Source organism: Scyliorhinus torazame, chromosome 1 (assembly GCF_047496885.1).
Source record: "Scyliorhinus torazame isolate Kashiwa2021f chromosome 1, sScyTor2.1, whole genome shotgun sequence".
Classification (NCBI taxonomy): domain Eukaryota; kingdom Metazoa; phylum Chordata; class Chondrichthyes; order Carcharhiniformes; family Scyliorhinidae; genus Scyliorhinus; species Scyliorhinus torazame.
The window spans coordinates 421,780,061-421,802,524 of record NC_092707.1 but is presented as its reverse complement, the minus strand read 5'-3'; the positions used below and the strand labels follow the sequence as shown (position 1 = coordinate 421,802,524).

Below are 22,464 nucleotides of genomic sequence, written 5' to 3'. Positions count from 1 at the left end.
TGGGGGGACGGGGAGTACTTGGGGGGAGGGGACAGAGAATACTGGGGGGGGGGGAATACTGGGGGGGGTGGAATACTGGGGGGACGGGGCGTACTTGGGGGGGGGGAACAGGGAATACTGGGGGGGGGGGAATACTGGGGGGGGTGGAATATTGGGGGGACGGGGAGTACTTGGGGGGGACAGGGAATACTGGGGGGGAATACTGGGGGGGGGATATTCTGTATTTGTCTATGGTTTGTAAATGCGGTGAAATGTTGTGATTTTCTCCTCCAGCTCGCTGAGCTTTCTGTTGATGTTAAAATCACGCAGCCAATCGTCAAAGCCCTCCTCCTGGATGCAGGTGAAGATTTTGTCCAGAATGCTCTTCATCCCGACGATGCCGTAGAACGTTTCCACTGAACACTGACGGTTCAACATCTTCAGGAGTCCCTCCAGTTTGGTGATGTAACTGGCGTTGTCAGATATCTTTTCCCCCACAGCTAACAACAGGTCCACCTCTCCCTTCAAAGCCGCTAACTCGACTTCCTTCTCCCGCAGATTCGCTACACCCTCCACTCGCTTTAATTTCAGTTCCTTTATCTTCTCGTTGCCACATTCAAGAGCTTTCTCCTTTTGTTCGCAACCCGTCTTCAAAACCCCTTTGGCTTCAGTCGTATTTTTGATCAGCTCCTCACAACGTTCAATTTCTTTGGCAGCACCGAGAGCCATTGGGATTCCTGCAGGGGATGGAATGCAGAACCGAGTGAGATATCAGGGGGGCAGATATAAACCTCGCTAGAATGTTCAGTGAGGGGGGGGGGTGATCGTGTGGCAGAGGGGAGGGGGGGGCGGGGTGCTGCTGGTGGGGGACTGTTAACGTTGAAAACAATGCAAATGTATAAAAATGAGATTCACGCCCTCATGATAGCGTTGGAGAGAAACAGGGAAAACCATGAAACTCGATCTCTCCAGCGAGAATTCCATTTCCTGATTCATGTGACGTTTTTAGCCAGTGCCCCAAATCCCACTGACAGCGCGTGCAGGCTGAGGATTGTCCCATACCTTCAGTGATGGGTCTGCAGTTCTGTGCTGGGGCCTGTGGTTCTGTGCTGGGGCCTGTGGTTCTGTGCTGGGGCCTGTGTTTCTGTGCTGGGACCTGTGTTTCTGTGCTGGGGCCTGCGTTTCTGTGCTGGGACCTGTGTTTCTGTGCTGGGGCCTGTGGTTCTGTGCTGGGGCCTGTGGTTCTGTGCTGAGGCCTGTGTTTCTGTGCTGGGGCCTGTGTTTCTGTGCTGGGACCTGTGTTTCTGTGCTGGGGCCTGTGGTTCTGTGCTGGGGCCTGTGTTTCTGTGCTGGGGCCTGTGTTTCTGTGCTGGGGCCTGTGTTTCTGTGCTGGGTCCTGTGTTTCTGTGCTGGGGCCTGTGTTTCTGTGCTGGGGCCTGTGTTTCTGTGCTGGGACCTGTGTTTCTGTGCTGGGGCCTGTGGTTCTGTGCTGGGGCCTGTGTTTCTGTGCTGGGGCCTGTGTTTCTGTGCTGGGGCCTGTGTTTCTGTGCTGGGACCTGTGTTTCTGTGCTGGGGCCTGTGTTTCTGTGCTGGGTCCTGTGTTTCTGTGCTGGGGCCTGTGTTTCTGTGCTGGGGCCTGTGTTTCTGTGCTGGGGCCTGTGTTTCTGTGCTGGGTCCTGTGTTTCTGTGCTGGGGCCTGTGTTTCTGTGCTGGGGCCTGTGTTTCTGTGCTGGGACCTGTGTTTCTGTGCTGGGACCTGTGTTTCTGTGCTGGGGCCTGTGGTTCTGTGCTGGGGCCTGTGTTTCTGTGCTGGGGCCTGTGTTTCTGTGCTGGGACCTGTGTTTCTGTGCTGGGGCCTGTGGTTCTGTGCTGGGGCCTGTGTTTCTGTGCTGGGGCCTGTGTTTCTGTGCTGGGACCTGTGTTTCTGTGCTGGGGCCTGTGGTTCTGTGCTGGGGCCTGTGGTTCTGTGCTGGGGCCTGTGTTTCTGTGCTGGGGCCTGTGTTTCTGTGCTGGGGCCTGTGGTTCTGTGCTGGGGCCTGTGGTTCTGTGCTGGGGCCTGTGTTTCTGTGCTGGGACCTGTGTTTCTGTGCTGGGGCCTGTGTTTCTGTGATGCGTCCTGTGGTTCTGTGCTGGGGCCTGTGGTTCTGTGCTGGGGCCTGTGTTTCTGTGCTGGGGCCTGTGGTTCTGTGCTGGGGCCTGTGTTTCTGTGCTGAGGCCTGCGTTTCAGTGCTGAGGCCTGTATTTCTGTGCTGGGGCCTGTGTTTCAGTGCTGAGGTCTGCGTTTCGGAGCTGAGGACTTTATTCCAGTGCTGAGGCCTGCGTTTCAGTGCTGAGGCCTGCGTTTCAGTGCTGAGGCCTGCATTTCGGTGCTGAGGCCTGCGTTTCAGTGCTGAGGCCTGTGTTTCAGTGTGCAGGCCTCTGAGCAATAGCCAGGAAGTTAAAATGCTGGCTGTATGTATCAGACTCCACCCCCTCTGCCTCCCTCGCAGTTCCTCATTCTGTCTATCTCACAGTTTCTGTTCTCAGAGGTCGTGCCATTGCCGTTGCTGAGTACGCCACCTCCATTCAGCCCCTCATTTGTTTCCCCGCTGCTGAGGATACCCGCCCCCTCCCCACCCATCCCTGCCAATCTAGTTTAAACCCTCCCTTGTAGCACTGCCAAATCTGCCCCCAGGATATTGTTCCCCCTCCAGTTCAGATGCAACCCGTCCCTCTTAAACAGTCACCTCTGCCTCGGAAAAGATCCCAAAGAGCTAAGAATCGGAATGGGTGCTTCCTGCACCAATTCTTCAGCCAAGTATTCATCTGCCATAGCCTCCTGTTGTAACCCTCAGTGGCACTGGGAGGAATCCAGAGATCATCGCCCTCGAGGTCCTGCACCTTAACCTTTTTCCGAGCTCTCTATAATCACTCCTCAGGAACTCATCCCGACGTCTATTCCTGCCATTTGTGCCAACGGGCACAATGCCTGCCGGCTGCTCCCCCTCCGCCCCCAGTGCGGGCACAATGCCTGCTGGCTGCTCCCCCTCCCCCCCAGTGCGGGCACAATGCCTGCGGGCTGTTCCCCCTCCCCCCCAGTGCGGGCACAATGCCTGCTGGCTGCTCCCCCTCCCCCCCCAGTGCGGGCACAATGCCTGCCGGCTGTTCCCCCTCGCCCCCAGTGCGGGCACAATGCCTGCCGGCTGCTCCCCCTCGCCCCCAGTGCGGGCACAATGCCTGCCGGCTGCTCCCCCTCGCCCCCAGTGCGGGCACAATGCCTGCCGGCTGCTCCCCCTCCGCCCCCAGTGCGGGCACAGTGCCTGCCGGCTGCTCCCCCTCGCCCCCAGTGCGGGCACAATGCCTGCCGGCTGCTCCCCCTCGCCCCCAGTGCGGGCACAATGCCTGCCGGCTGCTCCCCCTCGCCCCCAGTGCGGGCACAGTGCCTGCCGGCTGCTCCCCCTCGCCCCCAGTGCGGGCACAATGCCTGCCGGCTGCTCCCCCTCGCCCCCAGTGCGGGCACAGTGCCTGCCGGCTGCTCCCCCTCGCCCCCAGTGCGGGCACAATGCCTGCCGGCTGCTCCCCCTCGCCCCCAGTGCGGGCACAATGCCTGCCGGCTGCTCCCCCTCGCCCCCAGTGCGGGCACAATGCCTGCCGGCTGCTCCCCCTCGCCCCCAGTGCGGGCACAATGCCTGCCGGCTGCTCCCCCTCGCCCCCAGTGCGGGCACAATGCCTGCCGGCTGCTCCCCCTCGCCCCCAGTGCGGGCACAATACCTACCGGCTGCTCCCCCTCGCCCCCAGTGTGGGCACAATGCCTGCCGGCTGCTCCCCCTCCCCCCCCAGTGCGGGCACAATGCCTGCCGGCTGCTCCCCCTCCCCCCGAGTGAGAATGTAGCCGCTCCCAGATATCCTTGACCCAGGCACCCCGGAGGCAACACACCATCCTGGACTCCCGTTTACGGACACAACATCTCCCATCCGTCCCCCAAACTGTTGTGTCTCCTATCACTACGGCCCTGTCTATCTTTACCCTTTCCTGCTGTGCCCCAGAGCCACACTCATGCTCACACTCACATCCACACTCACACTCACGCTCACACTCACGCTCACACTCACACTCACATCCACATTCACACCCACACTCACACCCACACTCACATCCACACTCACATCCACACACACACTCACGCTCGCACACACATCCGCTCACACAATAACGCCCAGGCCCACACCCACACCCACACCCACACCCACACCCACACACACTCACACTCACACTCACACCCACACTCACACTCACACCCACATTCACACTCACAACCGCACACACAATCACACTCGCACTCGCGCTCACACCCACACTGACATCCACACTCACACTGACATCCACATTCACACTCACATCTGCACACACACTCACACTCACATTCACATTCACATTCATACTCACATCCACACTCACACTGCCACACACACACATACTCACACACACTCACTCCCTCAGTAACAAAATCACTCCCTCAGTAACACACACTCTATCAGTAACACACTCACTCCCTCAGTAGCACACTCACTCCCTCAGTAACACACTCACTGCCTCAGTAACACACTCACTCCCTCAGTAACAAAATCACTCACTCAGTAACACACACTCTCTCAGTAACACACACTCTCTCAGTATCACACTCACTCCCTCAGTAATACACTCACTGCCTCAGTAACACACTCACTCCATCAGTAACACACTCATTGGCTCAGTAACAAACTCACTCTCTCAGTAACACACTCACTCCCTCAGCAACACACTCACTCTCTCAGTAACACACTCACTCTCTCAGTAACACACTGACGCTCTCAGTAACACACTCACACTCTCAGTAACACACTCACTCCCGCAGTAACACACTCACTCTCTCAGTAACACACTCACTCTCTCAGTAACACACACACTCCCTCAGCAACACAGTCACTCTCTCAGTAACACACTCACTCCCTCAGTAACACACACTCACTCAGTAACACACTCACTCTCTCAGTAACACACTCACTCTCTCAGGTACACACACTCTCTCAGTAACACACTCACCCTCTCAGTAACACACTCACTCCCTCAGCAACACACTCACACTCTCAGTAACACACTCACTCTCTCAGGAGCAGACTCCCTCCCTCAGGAACACACTCAATCTCTCAGTTACACATTCTCTCCCTCAATAACAGACTCAGTCCCTCAGTAACTCAATCATAACCCTCAGGAACACACTCAATCTCTCATTTACACATTCTCTCCCTCAATAACAGACTCAGTCCCTCAGTAACTCACTCACACCCTCAGGAACACACTCACTCTCTCAGTAACACAGTCACCACCTCAGTAACACACTCACTCTCTCAGTAACACACTCAATCGCTCAGTAACATACTCACTCCATTAGTAACACACTCACTCTCTCAGTAACACACTCACTCCCTCAGTAACTCAATCACTCCCTCTGTAACACACTCACTCCATCGGTAACATACTCACTCTCTGAGTAACACACTCACTCCCTCAGTAACACACTCACTCTCTCAGTAACACATTCACTCTCTCAAGAAATCACTCACTCTCTCAGTAACATACTCACTCTCTCAGCAACTCACTCACTCCCTCAGTAACACACTCACTCTCTCAGCAACGCACTCACTCTCTCAGTAACACATTCACTCTCTCAAGAAATCACTCATTCTCTCAGTAACACACTCACTCCCTCAGTAACACACTCACTCTCTCAGTAACACACTCACTCTCTCAGCAACTCACTCACTCTCTCAGTAACACACTCAATCCCTCAATAACACACTCACTCCCCCAGTAACACACTCACTCCATCAGTAAGACACTCACTCCCTCAATAACACACTCACTCCCCCAGTAACACACTCACTCCCTCAGTAACACACTAGCTCCCTCAGTAACACACTCATCTCTCAGTAACACACTCACTCTCTCAGTAACAAACTCATTCTCTCAGTAACACACTCATTACATCAGTTTCCCACTCACACACTCACTAACACAATCACTCCCTCAGTAACACACTCACTCCCTCGGGAACACACTAACTCTCTCGGTAACACACTCATCACCTCAGTAACACACACACTGCCTCAGTAGCACACTCACTCACTCTGCAAATCACTCACTCTCTCAGTAAATCACTCACTCTTTCAGAATCACACTCACTCCCTCAGTAGCACACTCACTCTCTCCATAACACACTCCCTCCCTCTGTAACATATTCACTCCCTCAGTAACACGCTCACTCTCTCAGGAACACACTCACTCTCTCAGTAACACACTCCCTCAGTAAATCACTCATTCTCTCAGCAACACACTCACTCTCTCAGTAACTCCCTCACTCCCTCAGTAACACATTCAATCTCTCAGTTACTCCTTCTCTCCCTCAATAACACACTCAGTCCCTCAGTAACACAATCACTCCCTCAGTAAAACACTCACTCCCTCAGAAACACACTCAGTCCCTCAGTAACACAATCACTCCCTCAATAACACACTCACTCTCTTAGTAACAAACTCACTCCCTCAGTAACACACTCACTCTCTCAATAACACACTCACTCTCTCAGCAACACACTCACTCCTCAGTAACACACTCATTCCCTCAGTAACACAATCACTCTCTCAGTAACACACTCACTCCCTCAATAACACACTCACTCTCTCAGTAACTCACTCACTCCCTCTGCAACATATTCACTCCCTCAGTAACACAGTCACTCTCCCAGTAACACACTCACTCCCTCAGTAAATCACTCATTCTCTAAGTAACACACTCACTCTCTCAATAACACACTCACTCCCTCAGCAACACAATCACTCCCTCAATAACGCACTCACTCTCTCAGTAACACACTCACTGCCTCAGTAACACACTCACTCTCTCAGTAACACACTCACTCTCGCAGTAACACACTCACCCTCGCAGTAACACATTCACTGCCTCAGTCACACACTCACTTTCTCAGTAACACACTCACTCTTGCAGTAACACACTCACTCTCGCAGTAACACAATCACTCTCTCAGTAACACACACACACTCTCAGTCACACACTCAATCTCCCAGTAACACACTCACACCCTCAGTAACACAATCTCTCCCTCAATAACACACTCAATCTCTCAGTTACACATTCTCTCCCTCAGTAACACACTAACTCCCTCAGTAACGCACTCACTCTCTCAGTAACAAACTCACTCTCTCAGTCACACACTCAATCTCCCAGTAACACACTCACACCCTCAGTAACACAATCTCTCCCTCAATAACACACTCAATCCCTCAATAACACACTCACTCCCTCAGTAACGCACTCACTCTCTCAGTAACAAACTCACTCTCTCAGTAACACACTCACTACATCAGTATCCCACTCACACACTCACTAACACAATCACTCCCTCAGTAACACACTCACTCCCTCGGGAACACACTAACTCTCTCGGTAACACACTCATCACCTCAGTAACACACACACTGCCTCAGTAGCACACTCACTCACTCTGCAAATCACTCACTCTCTCAGTAAATCACTCACTCTCTCAGAATCACACTCACTCCCTCAGTAGCACACTCACTCTCCCCATAACACACTCCCTCCCTCTGTAACATATTCACTCCCTCAGTAACACACTCACTGCCTCAGTAACACACTCACTGCCTCAGTAACACACTCACTCTCTCAGTAACACACTCACTGCCTCAGTAACACACTCACTCTCTCAGTAACACACTCCCTCAGTAAATCACTCATTCTCTCAGCAACACACTCACTCTCTCAGTAACACACTCACTGCCTCAGTAACACACTCACTCTCTCAATAACACACTCACTCTCTCAATAACACACTCACTCTCTCAGTAACTCCCTCACTCCCTCAGTAACACATTCAATCTCTCAGTTACTCCTTCTCTCCCTCAATAACACACTCAGTCCCTCAGTAACACAATCTCTCCCTCAGTAAAACACTCACTCACTCAGAATCACACTCACTCCCTCAGTAACACACTCACTCTCCGCTTAACACACTCCCTCACTCTGCAACATATTCACTCCCTCAGTAACACACTCACTGCCTCAGTAGCACACTCACTCTCTCAGTAAATCACTCATTCTCTCAGCAAAACACTCACTCTCTCAGTAACACACTCACTCTCTCAGCAACACACTCACTCTCTCAGTAACACACTCACTCCCTCAGTAACACACACTCCCTCAGCAACACACTCACTCTCTCAGTAACACACTCACTCCCACAATAACACACTCACTCTCTTAGTAACACACTCACTCCCTCAGTAACACACTCACTCTCTCAGTAACACACTCACTCCCTCAATAACACACTCACTCTCTTAGTAACAAACTCACTCCCTCAGTAACACACTCACTCTCTCAATAACACACTCACTCTCTCTGTAACACACTCACTCCCTCTGCAACATATTCACTCCCTCAATAACACACTCACTCTCCCAGTAACACACTCACTCCCTCTGCAACATATTCACTCCCTCAATAATACACTCACTCCCTCAGTAACACACTCACTCTCTCAGTAACACACTCACTCCCACAATAACACACTCACTCTCTTAGTAACACACTCACTCCCTCAATAACACACTCACTCCCCCAGTAACACACTCACTCCATCAGTAACACACTAACTCCCTCAGTAACACACTCACTCTCTCAGTAACGCACTCACTCTCTCAGTAACCAACTAACTCTCTCAGTAACACACTCACTACATCAGTATCCCACTAACACGCTCACTAACACAATCACTCCCTCAGTAACACACTCACTCCCTCGGGAACACACTAACTCTCTCGGTAACACACTCATCACATCAGTAACACACACACTGCCTCAGTAGCACACTCACTCACTCTGCAAATCACTCACTCTCTCAGTAAATCACTCACTCTCTCAGAATCACACTCACTCCTTCAGTAGCACACTCACTCTCCCCATAACACACTCCCTCCCTCTGTAACATATTCACTCCTTCAGTAACACACTCACTGCATCAGTAACACACTCACTGCCTCAGTAACACACTCACTCTCTCAGTAACACACTCAATGCCTCAGTTACACACTCACTCTCTCAATAACACACTCACTCCCTCAGTAACACATTCAATCTCTCAGTTACTCCTTCTCTCCCTCAATAACACACTCAGTCCCTCAGTAACACAATCACTCCCTCAGTAAAACACTCACTCCCTCAGAATCACACTCACTCCCTCAGTAACACAATCACTCTCCCCATAACACACTCCCTCCCTCTGCAACATATTCACTCCCTCAGTAACACACTCACTGCCTCAGTAGCACACTCACTCTCTCAGTAAATCACTCATTCTCTCACCAACACACTCACTGTCTCAGTAACACACTCACTCTCTCAGCAACACACTCACTCCCTCAGTAACACACACTCACTCAGCAACACACTCACTCCCACAATAACACACTCACTCTCTTAGTAACACACTCACTCCCTCAGTAACACAGTCACTCTCTCAGTAACACACTCACTCTCTCAATAACACACTCACTCTCTCAGTAACACACACACTCCCTCTGCAACATATTCACTCCCTCAATAACACACTCACTCACTCAGTAACACACTCATTCCCTCTGCAACATATTCACTCCCTCAATAACACACTCACTCCCTCAGTAACACACTCACTCTCTTAGTAACACACTCACTCCCTCAGTAACACACTCACTCTCTCAGTAACACACTCTCTCGCTCAATAACACACTCACTCTCTTAGTAACACACTCACTCCCACAGTAACACTCTCACTCTCTCAGTAACACACTCACTCCCACAATAACACACTCACTCTCTTAGTAACACACTCACTCCCTCAGTAACACACTCACTCTCTCAGTAACACACTCACTCTCTCAATAACACACTCACTCTCTCAGTAACACACTCACTCCCTCAGTAACACAATCACTCTCTCAGCAACACACTCACTCCCTCAATAACACACTCACTCCCACAATAACACACTCACTCTCTCAGTTACTCACTCACTCCCTCTGCAACATATTCACTCCCTCAGTAACGCACTCACTCTCCCAGTAACACACTCACTCCCTCAGTAAATCACTCATTCTCTCAGTAACACACTCACTCTCTCAATAACACACTCACTCCCTCAGCAACACAATCACTCCCTCAGTAACGCACTCACTCTCTCAGTAACACACTCACTGCCTCAGTAACACACTCACTCTCTCAGTAACACACTCACTCTCGCAGTAACACACTCACCCTCGCAGTAACATACTCACTGCCTCAGTAACACACTCACTCTCTCAGTAACACACTCACTCTCGCAGTAACACACTCACTCTCGCAGTTACACACTCACTCTCTCAGTAACACACACACACTCTCAGTCACACACTCAATCTCCCAGTAACACACTCACACCCTCAGTAACACAATCTCTCCCTCAATAACACACTCAATCTCTCAGTTACACATTCTCTCCCTCAGTAACACACTAACTCCCTCAGTAACGCACTCACTCTCTCAGTAACAAACTCACTGTCTCAGTAACACACTCACTACAGCAGTATCCCACTCACACACTCACTAACACAATCACTCCCTCAGTAACACTCTCACTCCCTCGGGAACACACTAACTCTCTCGGTAACACACTCATCACCTCAGTAATATACAAACTGCCTCAGTAGCACACTCACTCACTCTGCGTATCACTCACTCTCTCAGTAAATCACTCACTCTCTCAGAATCACACTCACTCCCTCAGTAGCACACTCACTCTCCCCATAACACACTCCCTCCCTCTGTAAAAATATTCACTCCCTCAGTAACACACTCACTGCCTCAGTAACACACTCACTGCCTCAGTAACACACTCACTCTCTCAGTAACACACTCACTGCCTCAGTAACACACTCACTCTCTCAGTAACACACTCCCTCAGTAAATCACTCATTCTCTCAGCAACACACTCACTCTCTCAGTAACACACTCACTGCCTCAGTAACACACTCACTCTCTCAATAACACACTCACTCTCTCAATAACACACTCATTCTCTCAGTAACTCCCTCACTCCCTCAGTAACACATTCAATCTCTCAGTTACTCCTTCTCTCCCTCAATAACACACTCAGTCCCTCAGTAACACAATCACTCCCTCAGTAAAACACTCACTCCCTCAGAATCACACTCACTCCCTCAGTAACACACTCACTCTCCGCATAACACACTCCCTCCCTCTGCAACATATTCACTTCCTCAGTAACACACTCACTGCCTCAGTAGCACACTCACTCTCTCAGTAAATCACTCATTCTCTCAGCAACACACTCACTCTCTCAGTAACACATTCACTCTCTCAGCATCACACTCACTCACTCAGTAACACACACTCCCTCAGCAACACACTCACTCTCTCAGTAACACACTCACTCCCACAATAACACACTCACTCTCTTAGTAACACACTCACTCCCTCAGTAACACACTCACTCTCTCAGTAACACACTCACTCCCTCAATAAGACACTCACTCTCTTAGTAACACACTCACTCTCTTAGTACCAAACTCACTCCCTCAGTAACACACTCACTCTCTGAGTAACACACTCACTCTCTCAATAACACACTCACTCCCTCAGGAACACACACTCCCTCAGCAACACACTCACTCCCTCAGTAACACACTCACTCCCACAATAACACACTCACTCTCTTAGTAACACACTCACTCTCTTAGTAACAAACTCACTCCCTCAGTAACACACTCACTCTCTCAATAACACACTCACTCCCTCTGCAACATATTCACTCCCTCAATAACACACTCACTCTCCCAGTAACCCACTCACTCCCTCTGCAACATATTCACTCCCTCAATAATACACTCACTCCCTCAGTAACACACTCTCTCTCTAACAGTTACTCTCTCAGTAACACACTCACTCTCGCAGTAACACACTCACCCTCGCAGTAACACACTCACTGCCTCAGTAACACACTCACTCTCTCAGTAACACAACCACTCCCTCAGTAACACACTTACTCTCACAATAACACATTCACTCTCTCAATAACACACTCACATTCCCTCAGTAACACACACACACTCAGTTACACACTCACTCAGCCAGTAACACACTCACTCCCTGGTGTCCCAGTAACATCAGTAAGGTGTGTTACTGATGGTGTGAGTGTGTTACTGGGAGATTGAGTGTGTGACTGAGAGTGTGTGTGTGTTACTCCCTCCCTCTGTAACATATTCACTCCCTCAGCAACACACTCACTGCCTCAGTAACACACTCATTGTCTCAGTAACACACTCACTCTCTCAGGAACACACTCACTCTCTCAGTAACACACTCACTCGCTCCGTAACACACTCACTCTCTCAGGAACACACTCACTTTCTCAGTAAATCATTCACTCTCTCAGTAACACACTCACTCGCTCAGTAACACACTCACTCCCTCAGTAACACATTCACTCTCTTAATAACACACTCACTCCCTCAGTAACACACTGAATCTCTCAGTTACACATTCTCTCCCTCAATAACACACTCACTCCCCCAGTAACACACTCCCTCCCTCTGTAACATATTCACTCCCTCAGCAACATGCTTGCCTTCATTGGCCGGAGCATTGAATCTAAGAATTGGCAAGTCATGTTGCAGCTTAATAGAACCTTAGTTAGGCCACACTTGGAGTATAGTGTTCAATTCTGGTCGCCACACTACCAGAAGGATGTGGAGGCTTTAGAGAGGGTGCAGAAGAGATTTACCAGAATGTTGCCTGGTATGGAGGGCATTGGCTATGAGGAGAGGTTGAATAAACTTGGTTTGTTCTCACTGGAACGAAGGAGGTTGAGGGGCGACCTGATAGAGGTCTACAAAATTATGAGGGGCATAGACAGAGTGGATAGTCAGAGGCTTTTCCCCACGGTAGAGGGGTCAATTACTAGGGGGCATAGGTTTAAGGTGCGAGGGGCAAGGTTTAGAAGAGATGTACGAGGCAAGTTTTTTACACAGAGGGTAGTGGGTGCCTGGAACTCGCTACCGGAGGGAGTGGTGGAAGCAGGGACGATACTGACATTTAAGGGGCATCTTGACAAATATATGAATAGGATGGGAATAGAGGGATACGGACCCAGGAAGTGTAGAAGATTTTAGTTAGTCGGGCAGCATGGTCGGCACAGGCTTGGAGGGCCGAAGGGCCTGTTCCTGTGCTGTACATTTCTTTGTTCTTTGTTGTTCTTTGTAACACACTCACTCTCTCAGTAATAGAAAAAGCATAGAAAAATACAGCACAGAACAGGCCCTTCGGCCCACGATGTTGTGCTGAACTTTTGTCCTAGATTAATCATAGATTATCATTGAATTTACAGTGCAGAAGGAGGGCATTCGGCCCATTGAGTCTGCACCAGCTCCTGGAAAGAGCACCCTACCCAAACTCAACACCTCCACCCAACACCAAGGGCAATTTTGGACACTAAGGGCAATTTATCATGGCCAATCCACCTAACCTGCACATCTTTGGACTGTGGGAGGAAACCGGAGCACCCGGAGGAAACCCACGCAGACACGGGGAGGACGTGCAGACTCCGCACAGTCAGTGACCCAAGCCGGAATCAAACCTGGGACCCTGGAGCCGTGAAGCAATTGTGCTATCCACAATGCTACCGTGCTGCCCTTAAGAACAAATTAATCTACAGTATATCATTCTACCGTAATCCATGTACCTATCCAATAGCTGCTTGAAGGTCCCTAATGTTTCCGACTCAACTACTTCCACAGGCAGTGCATTCCATGCCCCCACTACTCTCTGGGTAAAGAACCTACCTCTGACATCCCCCCTATATCTTCCACCATTCACCTTAAATTTATGTCCCCTTGTAATGGTTTGTTCCACCTGGGGAAAAAGTCTCTGACTGTCTACTCTATCTATTCCCCTGATCATCTTATAAACCCCTATCAAGTCGCCCCTCATCCTTCTCCGCTCTAATGAGAAAAGGCCTAGCACCCTCAACCTTTCCTCGTAAGACCTACTCTCCATTCCAGGCAACATCCTGGTAAATCTCCTTTGCACCTTTTCCAAAGCTTCCACATCCTTCCTAAAATGAGGTGACCAGAACTGTACACAGTACTCCAAATGTGGCCGTACCAAAGTTTTGTACAGCTGCATCATCACCTCACGGCTCTTAAATTCAATCCCTCTGTTAATGAACGCGAGCACACCATAGGCCTTCTTCACAGCTCTATCCACTTGAGTGGCAACTTTCAAAGATGTATGAACATAGACCCCAAGATCATAAGACCATAAGACATAGGAGCGGAAGTAAGGCCATTCGGCCCATCGAGTCCACTCCACCATTCAATCATGGCTGATTTCAACTCCATTTACCCGCTCTCTCTCCATAGCCCTTAATTCCTCGAGAAATCAAGAATTTATCAACTTCTGTCTTAAAGACACTCAACGTCCCGGCCTCCACCGCCCTCTGTGGCAATGAATTCCACAGACCCACCACTCTCTGGCTGAAGAAATTTCTCCTCATCTCTGTTCTAAAGTGACTCCCTTTTATTCTAAGGCTGTGCCCCCGGGTCCTAGTCTCCCCTGCTAATGGAAACAACTTCCCTACATCCACCCTATCTAAGCCATTCATTATCTTGTAAGTTTCTATTACATCTCCCCTCAACCTCCTAAACTCCAATGAATATAATCCCAGGATCCTCAGACGTTCATCGTATGTTAGGCCTACCATTCCTGGGATCATCCGTGTGAATCTCCGCTGGACCCGCTCCAGTGCCAGTATGTCCTTCCTGAGGTGTGGGGCCCAAAATTGCTCACAGTATTCTAAATGGGGCCTAACTAATGCTTTATAAAGCTTCAGAAGTACATCCCTGCTTTTATATTCTAAGCCTCTTGAGATAAATGATAACATTACATTTGCTTTCTTAATTACGGACTCAACCTGCAAGTTTACCTTTGGAGAATCCTGGACTAGGACTCCCAAGTCCCTTTGCACTTCAGCATTATGAATTTTGGCACCGTTTAGAAAATAGTCCATGCCTCTATTCTTTTTTCCAAAGTGCAAGACCTCGCACTTGCCCACGTTGAATTTCATCAGCCATTTCTTGGACCACTCTCCTAAACTGTCTAAATCTTTCTGCAGCCTCCCCACCTCCTCCATACTACCTGCCGCTCCACCAATCTTTGTATCATCAGCAAACTTAGCCAGAATGCCCCCAGTCCCGTCATCTAGATCGTTAATATATAAAGAGAACAGCTGTGGCCCCAACACTGAACCCTGCGGGACACCACTCGTCACCGGTTGCCATTCCGAAAAAGAACCTTTTATCCCAACTCTCTGCCTTCTGCCTGACAGCCAATCGTCAATCCATGTTAGTACCTTGCCTCGAATACCATGGGCCCTTATTTTACTCAGCAGTCTCCCGTGAGGCACCTTATCAAAGGCCTTTTGGAAGTCAAGATAGATAACATCCATTGGCTCTCCTTGGTCTAACCTATTTGTTATCTCTTCAACGAACTCTAACAGGTTTGTCAGGCACGACCTCCCCTTACTAAATCCATGCTGACTTGTCCTAATCCGACCCTGCACTTCCAAGAATTTAGAAATCTCATCCTTAACAATGGATTCTAGAATCTTGCCAACAACCGAGGTTAGGCTAATTGGCCTATAATTTTCCATCTTTTTCCTTGTTCCCTTCTTGAACAGGGGGGTTACAACAGCGATTTTCCAATCCTCTGGGACTTTCCCTGACTTCAGTGACTTTTGAAAGATCATAACTAACGCCTCCACTATTTCTTCAGCTATCTCCTTTAGAACTCTAGGATGTAGTCCATCTGGGCCCGGAGATTTCTCAATTTTTAGACCTCTCTGCTCCTCCACATTGCCAAGAACTCTATTAAACTCCCTCTGTTAATGAACGCGAGCACACCATAGGCCTTCTTCACAGCTCTATCCACTTGAGTGGCAAGTTTCAAAGATGAATGAACATAGACCCCAAGATCTCTCTGCTCCTCCACATTGCCAAGAACTCTACCGTTAACAGTGTATTCCGCATTCATATTTGTCCTTACAAAATGGACAACATCACACTTTTCAGGGTTAAACTCCATCTGCCACTTCTCAGCCCAGCTCTGCATACTATCTATGTCTCTTTGCAGCCGACAACAGCCCTCCTTATTATCCACAACTCCACCTATCTTCGTATCGTCTGCAAATTTACTGACCCACCCTTCGACTCCCTCATCCAAGTCATTAATGAAAACCACAAACAGCAGAGGACCCAGAACTGATCCCTGCGGTACGCTACTGGTGACTGGGATCCAGGCTGAATATTTGCCATCCACCACCACTCTCTGACTTCTATCAGTTAGCCAGTTTGTTATCCAACTGGCCAAATTTCCCACTATCCCATGCCTCCTTACTTTCTGCAGAAGCCTACCATGGGGAACCTTATCAAATGCCTTACTAAAATCCATGTACACTACATCCACTGCTTTACCTTCATCCACATGCTTGGTCACCTCCTCAAAGAATTCAATAAGACTTGAAAGGCAAGACCTACCCCTCACAAATCCGTGCTGACTATCCCTAATCAAGCAGTGTCTTTCCAGATGCTCAGAAATCCTATCCTTCAGTACCCTTTCCATTACTTTGCCTACCACCGAAGTAAGACTAACTGGCCTGTAATTCCCAGGGTTATCCCTAGTCCCTTTTTTGAACAGGGGCACGACATTCGCCGCTCTCCAATCCCCTGGTACCACCCCTGTTGACAGTGAGAACGAAAAGATCATTGCCAACGGCTCTGCAATTTCATCTCTTGCTTCCCATAGAATCCTTGGATATATCCCGTCAGGCCCGGGGGACTTGTCCATACTCAAGTTTTTCAAAATGCCCAACACATCTTCCTTCCTAGCAAGTATTTCCTCGAGCGTACCAATCTGTTTCACACTGTCCTCTCCAACAATATGGCCCCTCTCATTTGTAAATACAGAAGAAAAGTACTCGTTCAAGACCTCTTCTATCTCTTCAGACTCAATACACAATCTCCCGCTACTGTCCTTGATCGGACCTACCCTCGCTCTAGTCATTCTCATATTCCTCACATATGTGTAAAAGGGCTTGGGGTTTTCCTTGATCCTACCCGCCAAAGATTGTTCATGCCCTCTCTTAGCTCTCCCAATCCCTTTCTTCAGTTCCCTCCTGGCCATCTTGTATCCCTCCAATGCCCTGTCTGAACCTTGTTTCCTCAGCCTTACATAAGCCTCCTTCTTCCTCTTAACAAGACATTCAACCTCTCTTGTCAACTATGGTTCCCTCACTCGACCATCTCTTCCCTGCCTGACAGGGACATACATATCAAGGACACGTAGTACCTGTTCCTTGAACAAGTTCCACATTTCACTTGTGTCCTTCCCTGACAGCCTATGTTCCCAACTTATGCACTTCAATTCTTGTCTGACAACATCGTATTTACCCTTCCCCCAATTGTAAACCTTGCCCTGTTGCACACACCTATCCCTCTCCATTACTAAAGTGAAAGTCACATGAATTGTGGTCACTATCTCCAAAATGCTCGCCCACTAACAAATCTATCACTTGCCCTGGTTCATTACCAAGTACCAAATCCAATATTGCCCCTCCTCTGGTCGGACAATCTACATACTGTGTTCGAAAAGCTTCCTGGACACACTGCACAAACACCACCCCGTCCAAACTATTTGATCTAAAGAGTTTCCACTCAATATTTGGGAAGTTAAAGTCACCCATGACTACTACCCTGTGACTTCTGCACCTTTCCAAAATCTGTTTCCTAATCTCTTCCTCCACATCTCTGCTACTATTGGGGGGCCTATAGAAAACTCCTAACAAGGTGACTGCTCCTTTCCTATTTCTGACTTCAACCCATACTACCTCAATAGGGTGATACTCCTCGAACTGCCTTTCTGCAGCTGTTATACTTTCTCTAATTAACAATGCCACCCCCCCCCCACCTCTTTTACCACCCTCCCTAATCTTATTGAAACATCTATAACCAGGGACCTCCAACAACCATTTCTGCCCCTCTTCTATCCAAGTTTCCGTGATGACCACTACATCGTAGTCCCAAGTACCGATCCATGCCTTAAGTTCACCCACCTTATTCCTGATGCTTCTTGCGTTGAAGTATAGACACTTCAACCCATCTCCGTGCCTGCAAGTACTCTCCTTTGTCAGTGTTCCCTTCCCCACTGCCTCATTACACGCTTTGGCGTCCTGAATATCGGCTACCTTAGTTGCTGGACTACAAATTTGGTTCCCATTCCCCAGCCAAATTAGTTTAAACCCTCCCGAAGAGTACTAGAAAACCTCCCTCCCAGGATATTGGTGCCCCTCTGGTTCAGATGCAACCCGTCCTGCTTGTACAGGTCCCACCTTCCCCAGAATGCGCTCCAATTATCCAAATACCTGCAGCCCTCCCTCCTACACCATTCCTGCAGCCACGTGTTCAACTGCACTCTCTCCCTATTCCTAGCCTCGCTATCACGTGGCACCGGCAACAAACCAGAGATGACTACTCTGTCTGTCCCGGCTTTTAACTTCCAGCCTAACTCCTTAAACTCGTTTATTACCTCCACACCCCTTTTCCTACCTACGTCGTTGGTACCAATGTGCACCACGACTTCTGGCTGCTCCCCCTCCCCCTTAAGGATCCTGAAGACACGATCCGAGACATCCCTGACCCTGGCACCCGGGAGGCAACATACCTTCCGGGAGTCTCGCTCGCGACCACAGAATCTCCTATCTATTCCCCTAACCATTGAATCTCCTACAACTATTGCTTTTCTATTCTTCCCCCTTCCCTTCTGAGCCCCAGAGCCAGACTCAGTGCCAGAGACCTGGCCGCTAGGGCCTTCCCCCGGTAGGTCATCCCCCCCAACAGCATCCAAAACGGTATACTTTTTTTCATAGAATTTCATAGAATTTACAGTGTAGAAGGAGGCCATTCGGCCCATCGAGTCTGCACCAGCTCTAGGAAAGAGCACCCGACCCAAGGTTAACGCCTCCACCCTATCCCCATAACCCAGTAACCCCACCCAACACTAAGGGCAATTTTGGAGACTAAGGGCAATTTATCAAGGCCAATCCACCTAACATGCACATCTTTGGACTGTGGGAGGAAACCGGAGCACCCGGAGGAAACCCACGCACACACGGGGAGGATGTGCAGACTCCGCACAGACAGTGACCCAAGCCGGAATCGAACCTGGGACCCTGGAGCTGTGAAGCAATTGTGCTATCCACAATGCTACCATGCTGCCCGTTTTGAAGGGGAACGGCCACGAGGGATCCCTGCACTGTCTGCCTGTTTGTTTTCTTTCCCCTGACTGTAACCCAGCTATTCCTGTCCTGTACCTTGGGTGTGGTTACCTCTCTGTAACTCTTCTCAATCACCCCCTCTGCCTCCCGGATGCTGCGAAGTTCATCCAGCTTCAGCTCCAGTTCCCTAACACGGTCTTTGAGGAGCTGAAGTTGGGTGCACTTCCCGCAGGTATAGTCAGCGGGGACACTGGTGGCATCCCTCACATCCACATCCTACAGGAGGAGCATGCAACTGGCCTAGCCTCCATCCCCTCTTACCTCACAGAATATAGCTGCTGTGTGGACTAACTAGATCTCCGCCCTTCGACTCTGCTCCCAGTCAGCTGCACTCTCTGTAAACTCCTGGCTCTCTTCTCGCTCTTTGCGGAAATGTCTCGCAGTAACACACTCACTCTCTCAGTAACACATTCACTCTCTCAGTAACACACTCACTCTCTCAGTAACACACTCACTCTCGCAGTAACACACTCACTCTCGCAGTAACACACTCACTCTCTCAGTAACAAACTCTCTCTCTCAATAACACACTCACTCTCGCAGTAACACACTCACTCTCGCAGTAACACACTCACTCTCGCAGTAACACACTCACTCCCTCAGTAACACATTCACTCTCTCAGTAACACACTCACTCTCTCAGTAACACACTCACTCTCGCAGTAACACACTCACTCTCTCAGTAACAAACTCTCTCTCTTAATAACACACTCACTCTCGCAGTAACACACTCACTCTCTCAGTAACACACTCACTCCCTCAGTAACACACTCACTCTCTCCGTAACACATTCACTCTCTCAGTAACACACTCACTCTCGCAGTAACACACTCACTCTCTCAGTAACACACTCACTCTCGCAGTAACACACTCACTCTCGCAGTAACACACTCACTCTCTCAGTAACACACTCACTCCCTCAATAACACACTCACTCTCGCAGTAACACACTCACTCTCGCAGTAACACACTCACTCTCTCAATAACACACTCACTCCCTCAATAACACACTCACTCTCTCAGTAACACACTCACTCTCTCAGTAACACACACACTCTCTCAGTAACACACTCACTCTCGCAGTAACACACTCACTCCCGCAGTAACACTCTCACTCCCTCAGTAACACACTCACTCTCTCAGTAACACACTCACTCTCGCAGTAACACACTCACTCTTTCAGTAACACACTCACTCTCGCAGTAACACACTCACTCTCTCAATAACACACTCACTCCCTCAATAACACACTCACTCTCGCAGTAACACACTCACTCTCGCAGTAACACACTCACTCTCTCAATAACACACTCACTCTCTCAGTAACACACTCACTCTCGCAGTAACACACTCACTCTCGCAGTAACACACTCACTCTCGCAGTAACACACTCACTCCCTCAATAACACACTCACTCTCTCAGTAACACACTCACTCTCTCAGTAACACACTCACTCTCTCAGTAACACACTCACTCCCTCAATAACACACTCACTCTCTCAGTAACACACTCACTCTCGCAGTAACACTCTCACTCCCTCAGTAACACTCTCACTCCCTCCGCACTCGGTGTGAGTATCAGCGTCAGATTGAGGGGAACAGTGCACGCCCCGCTCTCGGCCTCTTGGTATTGTGTCGAGTTTGGAGATTGTTAGATTTAAATTCACTGATCTTACCTATGAATGGGATGATGATCAATCCTATTCCCACATTGCGAAGGGTTGTCTTCCCTGCTTTCTGAGCTTTCATGCGGTTCAGAATATCTTCTGTGCGCAAGATGTTGGCCCGAATCTCCTGAACACTATCCTTTGTCTTCTCTTTTTCAATCTCCTGTGATACTAAATCCTTTTCCACTTGCTGCAGGTTTTTTTTCTGCTCATGTACCTCATCCTGGAGGTCCTTCAGGATGGAGTCCTGACTGTCACTGTCCACACCATCTCTGATCTTCTTTACTTCTGTTGATGCTTCCTGCATTTGGGTTTGAGTGATTTCCAGCTCAGCTCTCAGTCTCTCCTCCTCACTCTCACTCAGGTTACGCCCATCAGCACAGATGGCGATATCAGTGAGAGACACAACTGACGTTAGTGCTTTTAAATAGCGGGGTAAGACTTTTTGCTTGAATTTCTTCTGATATTCCATTTTTTGTGCTGATAGCTGTTGCGTGGGACACTTTTTACTCCAGCAAGTCCTGAGGAGCAGGTCCTGAAGTCCTCGTAAGGAGTGACAGCGATCTCTCTCTCTCTCTCTTTCTCTCTCTGTAGTCCAACAGCCCGAGGCAAGGACAGTGAGATCAGGATGTGGTGTAGCTGCGTAATGGGAGGAGCATTTCTACAGAGCGTAACGACGAAGCAGATCAGATATCAACTGGAAGAAATTCTTCACATCTAGAATTTGGTCCAACCAACCTCAGTACTCTTCATGTCTTCACTCTGTTTGAGCCAGTTCTTTAATTCATTAACTCCCAATAGATCTCATTGATTTCCACCTTATCATTGATCATAGAATTTACAGTGCAGAAGGAGGCCATTCGGCCCATCGAGTCTGCACCGGCTCTTGGAAAGAGCACCCTACCCAAGGTCAACACCTCCACCCTATCCCCATAACCCAGTAACCCCACCCAACACTAAGGGCAATTTTGGACACTAAGGGCAATTTATCATGGCCAATCCACCTAACCTGCACATCTTTGGACTGTGGGAGGAAACCAGAGCACCCGGAGGAAACCCACGCACACACGGGGAGGATGTGCAGACTCCGCACAGACAGTGACCCAAGCCGGGAATCGAACCTGGGACCCTGGAGCTGTGAATCAATTGTGCTATCCACAATGCTACCGTGCTGCCCAGGGAGGCAGGGTGACACAGTGGTTAGCACTGTTGCTTCACAGCTCCAGGGTCCCAAATTGAGGGTTCCCAAATCCGATTCCTGGCTTGGGTCACTGTCTGTGCGGAATCTGCGCGTTCTCCCTGTGTCTGCGTGGGTTTCCTCCGGGTGCTCCGGTTTCCTCCC

At 49.5% G+C, this 22,464-nt stretch overlaps 1 protein-coding gene across 1 annotated transcript; it reads right to left on the bottom strand.

Moving 5' to 3' along the window:
- Positions 1–130: 130 nt before the first annotated feature.
- On the bottom strand, positions 131–21,711 carry LOC140412447 (uncharacterized). The gene is made up of 2 exons (XM_072500827.1): positions 21,132–21,711; positions 131–716 (listed from the first exon to the last, which is right to left on the bottom strand). Exons 1-2 carry the CDS (start codon positions 21,592–21,594, stop codon positions 229–231), a joined length of 951 nt encoding a protein of 316 aa, XP_072356928.1. The 5' UTR covers positions 21,595–21,711; the 3' UTR covers positions 131–228.
- Between the last annotated feature and the right edge of the window lie 753 nt (positions 21,712–22,464).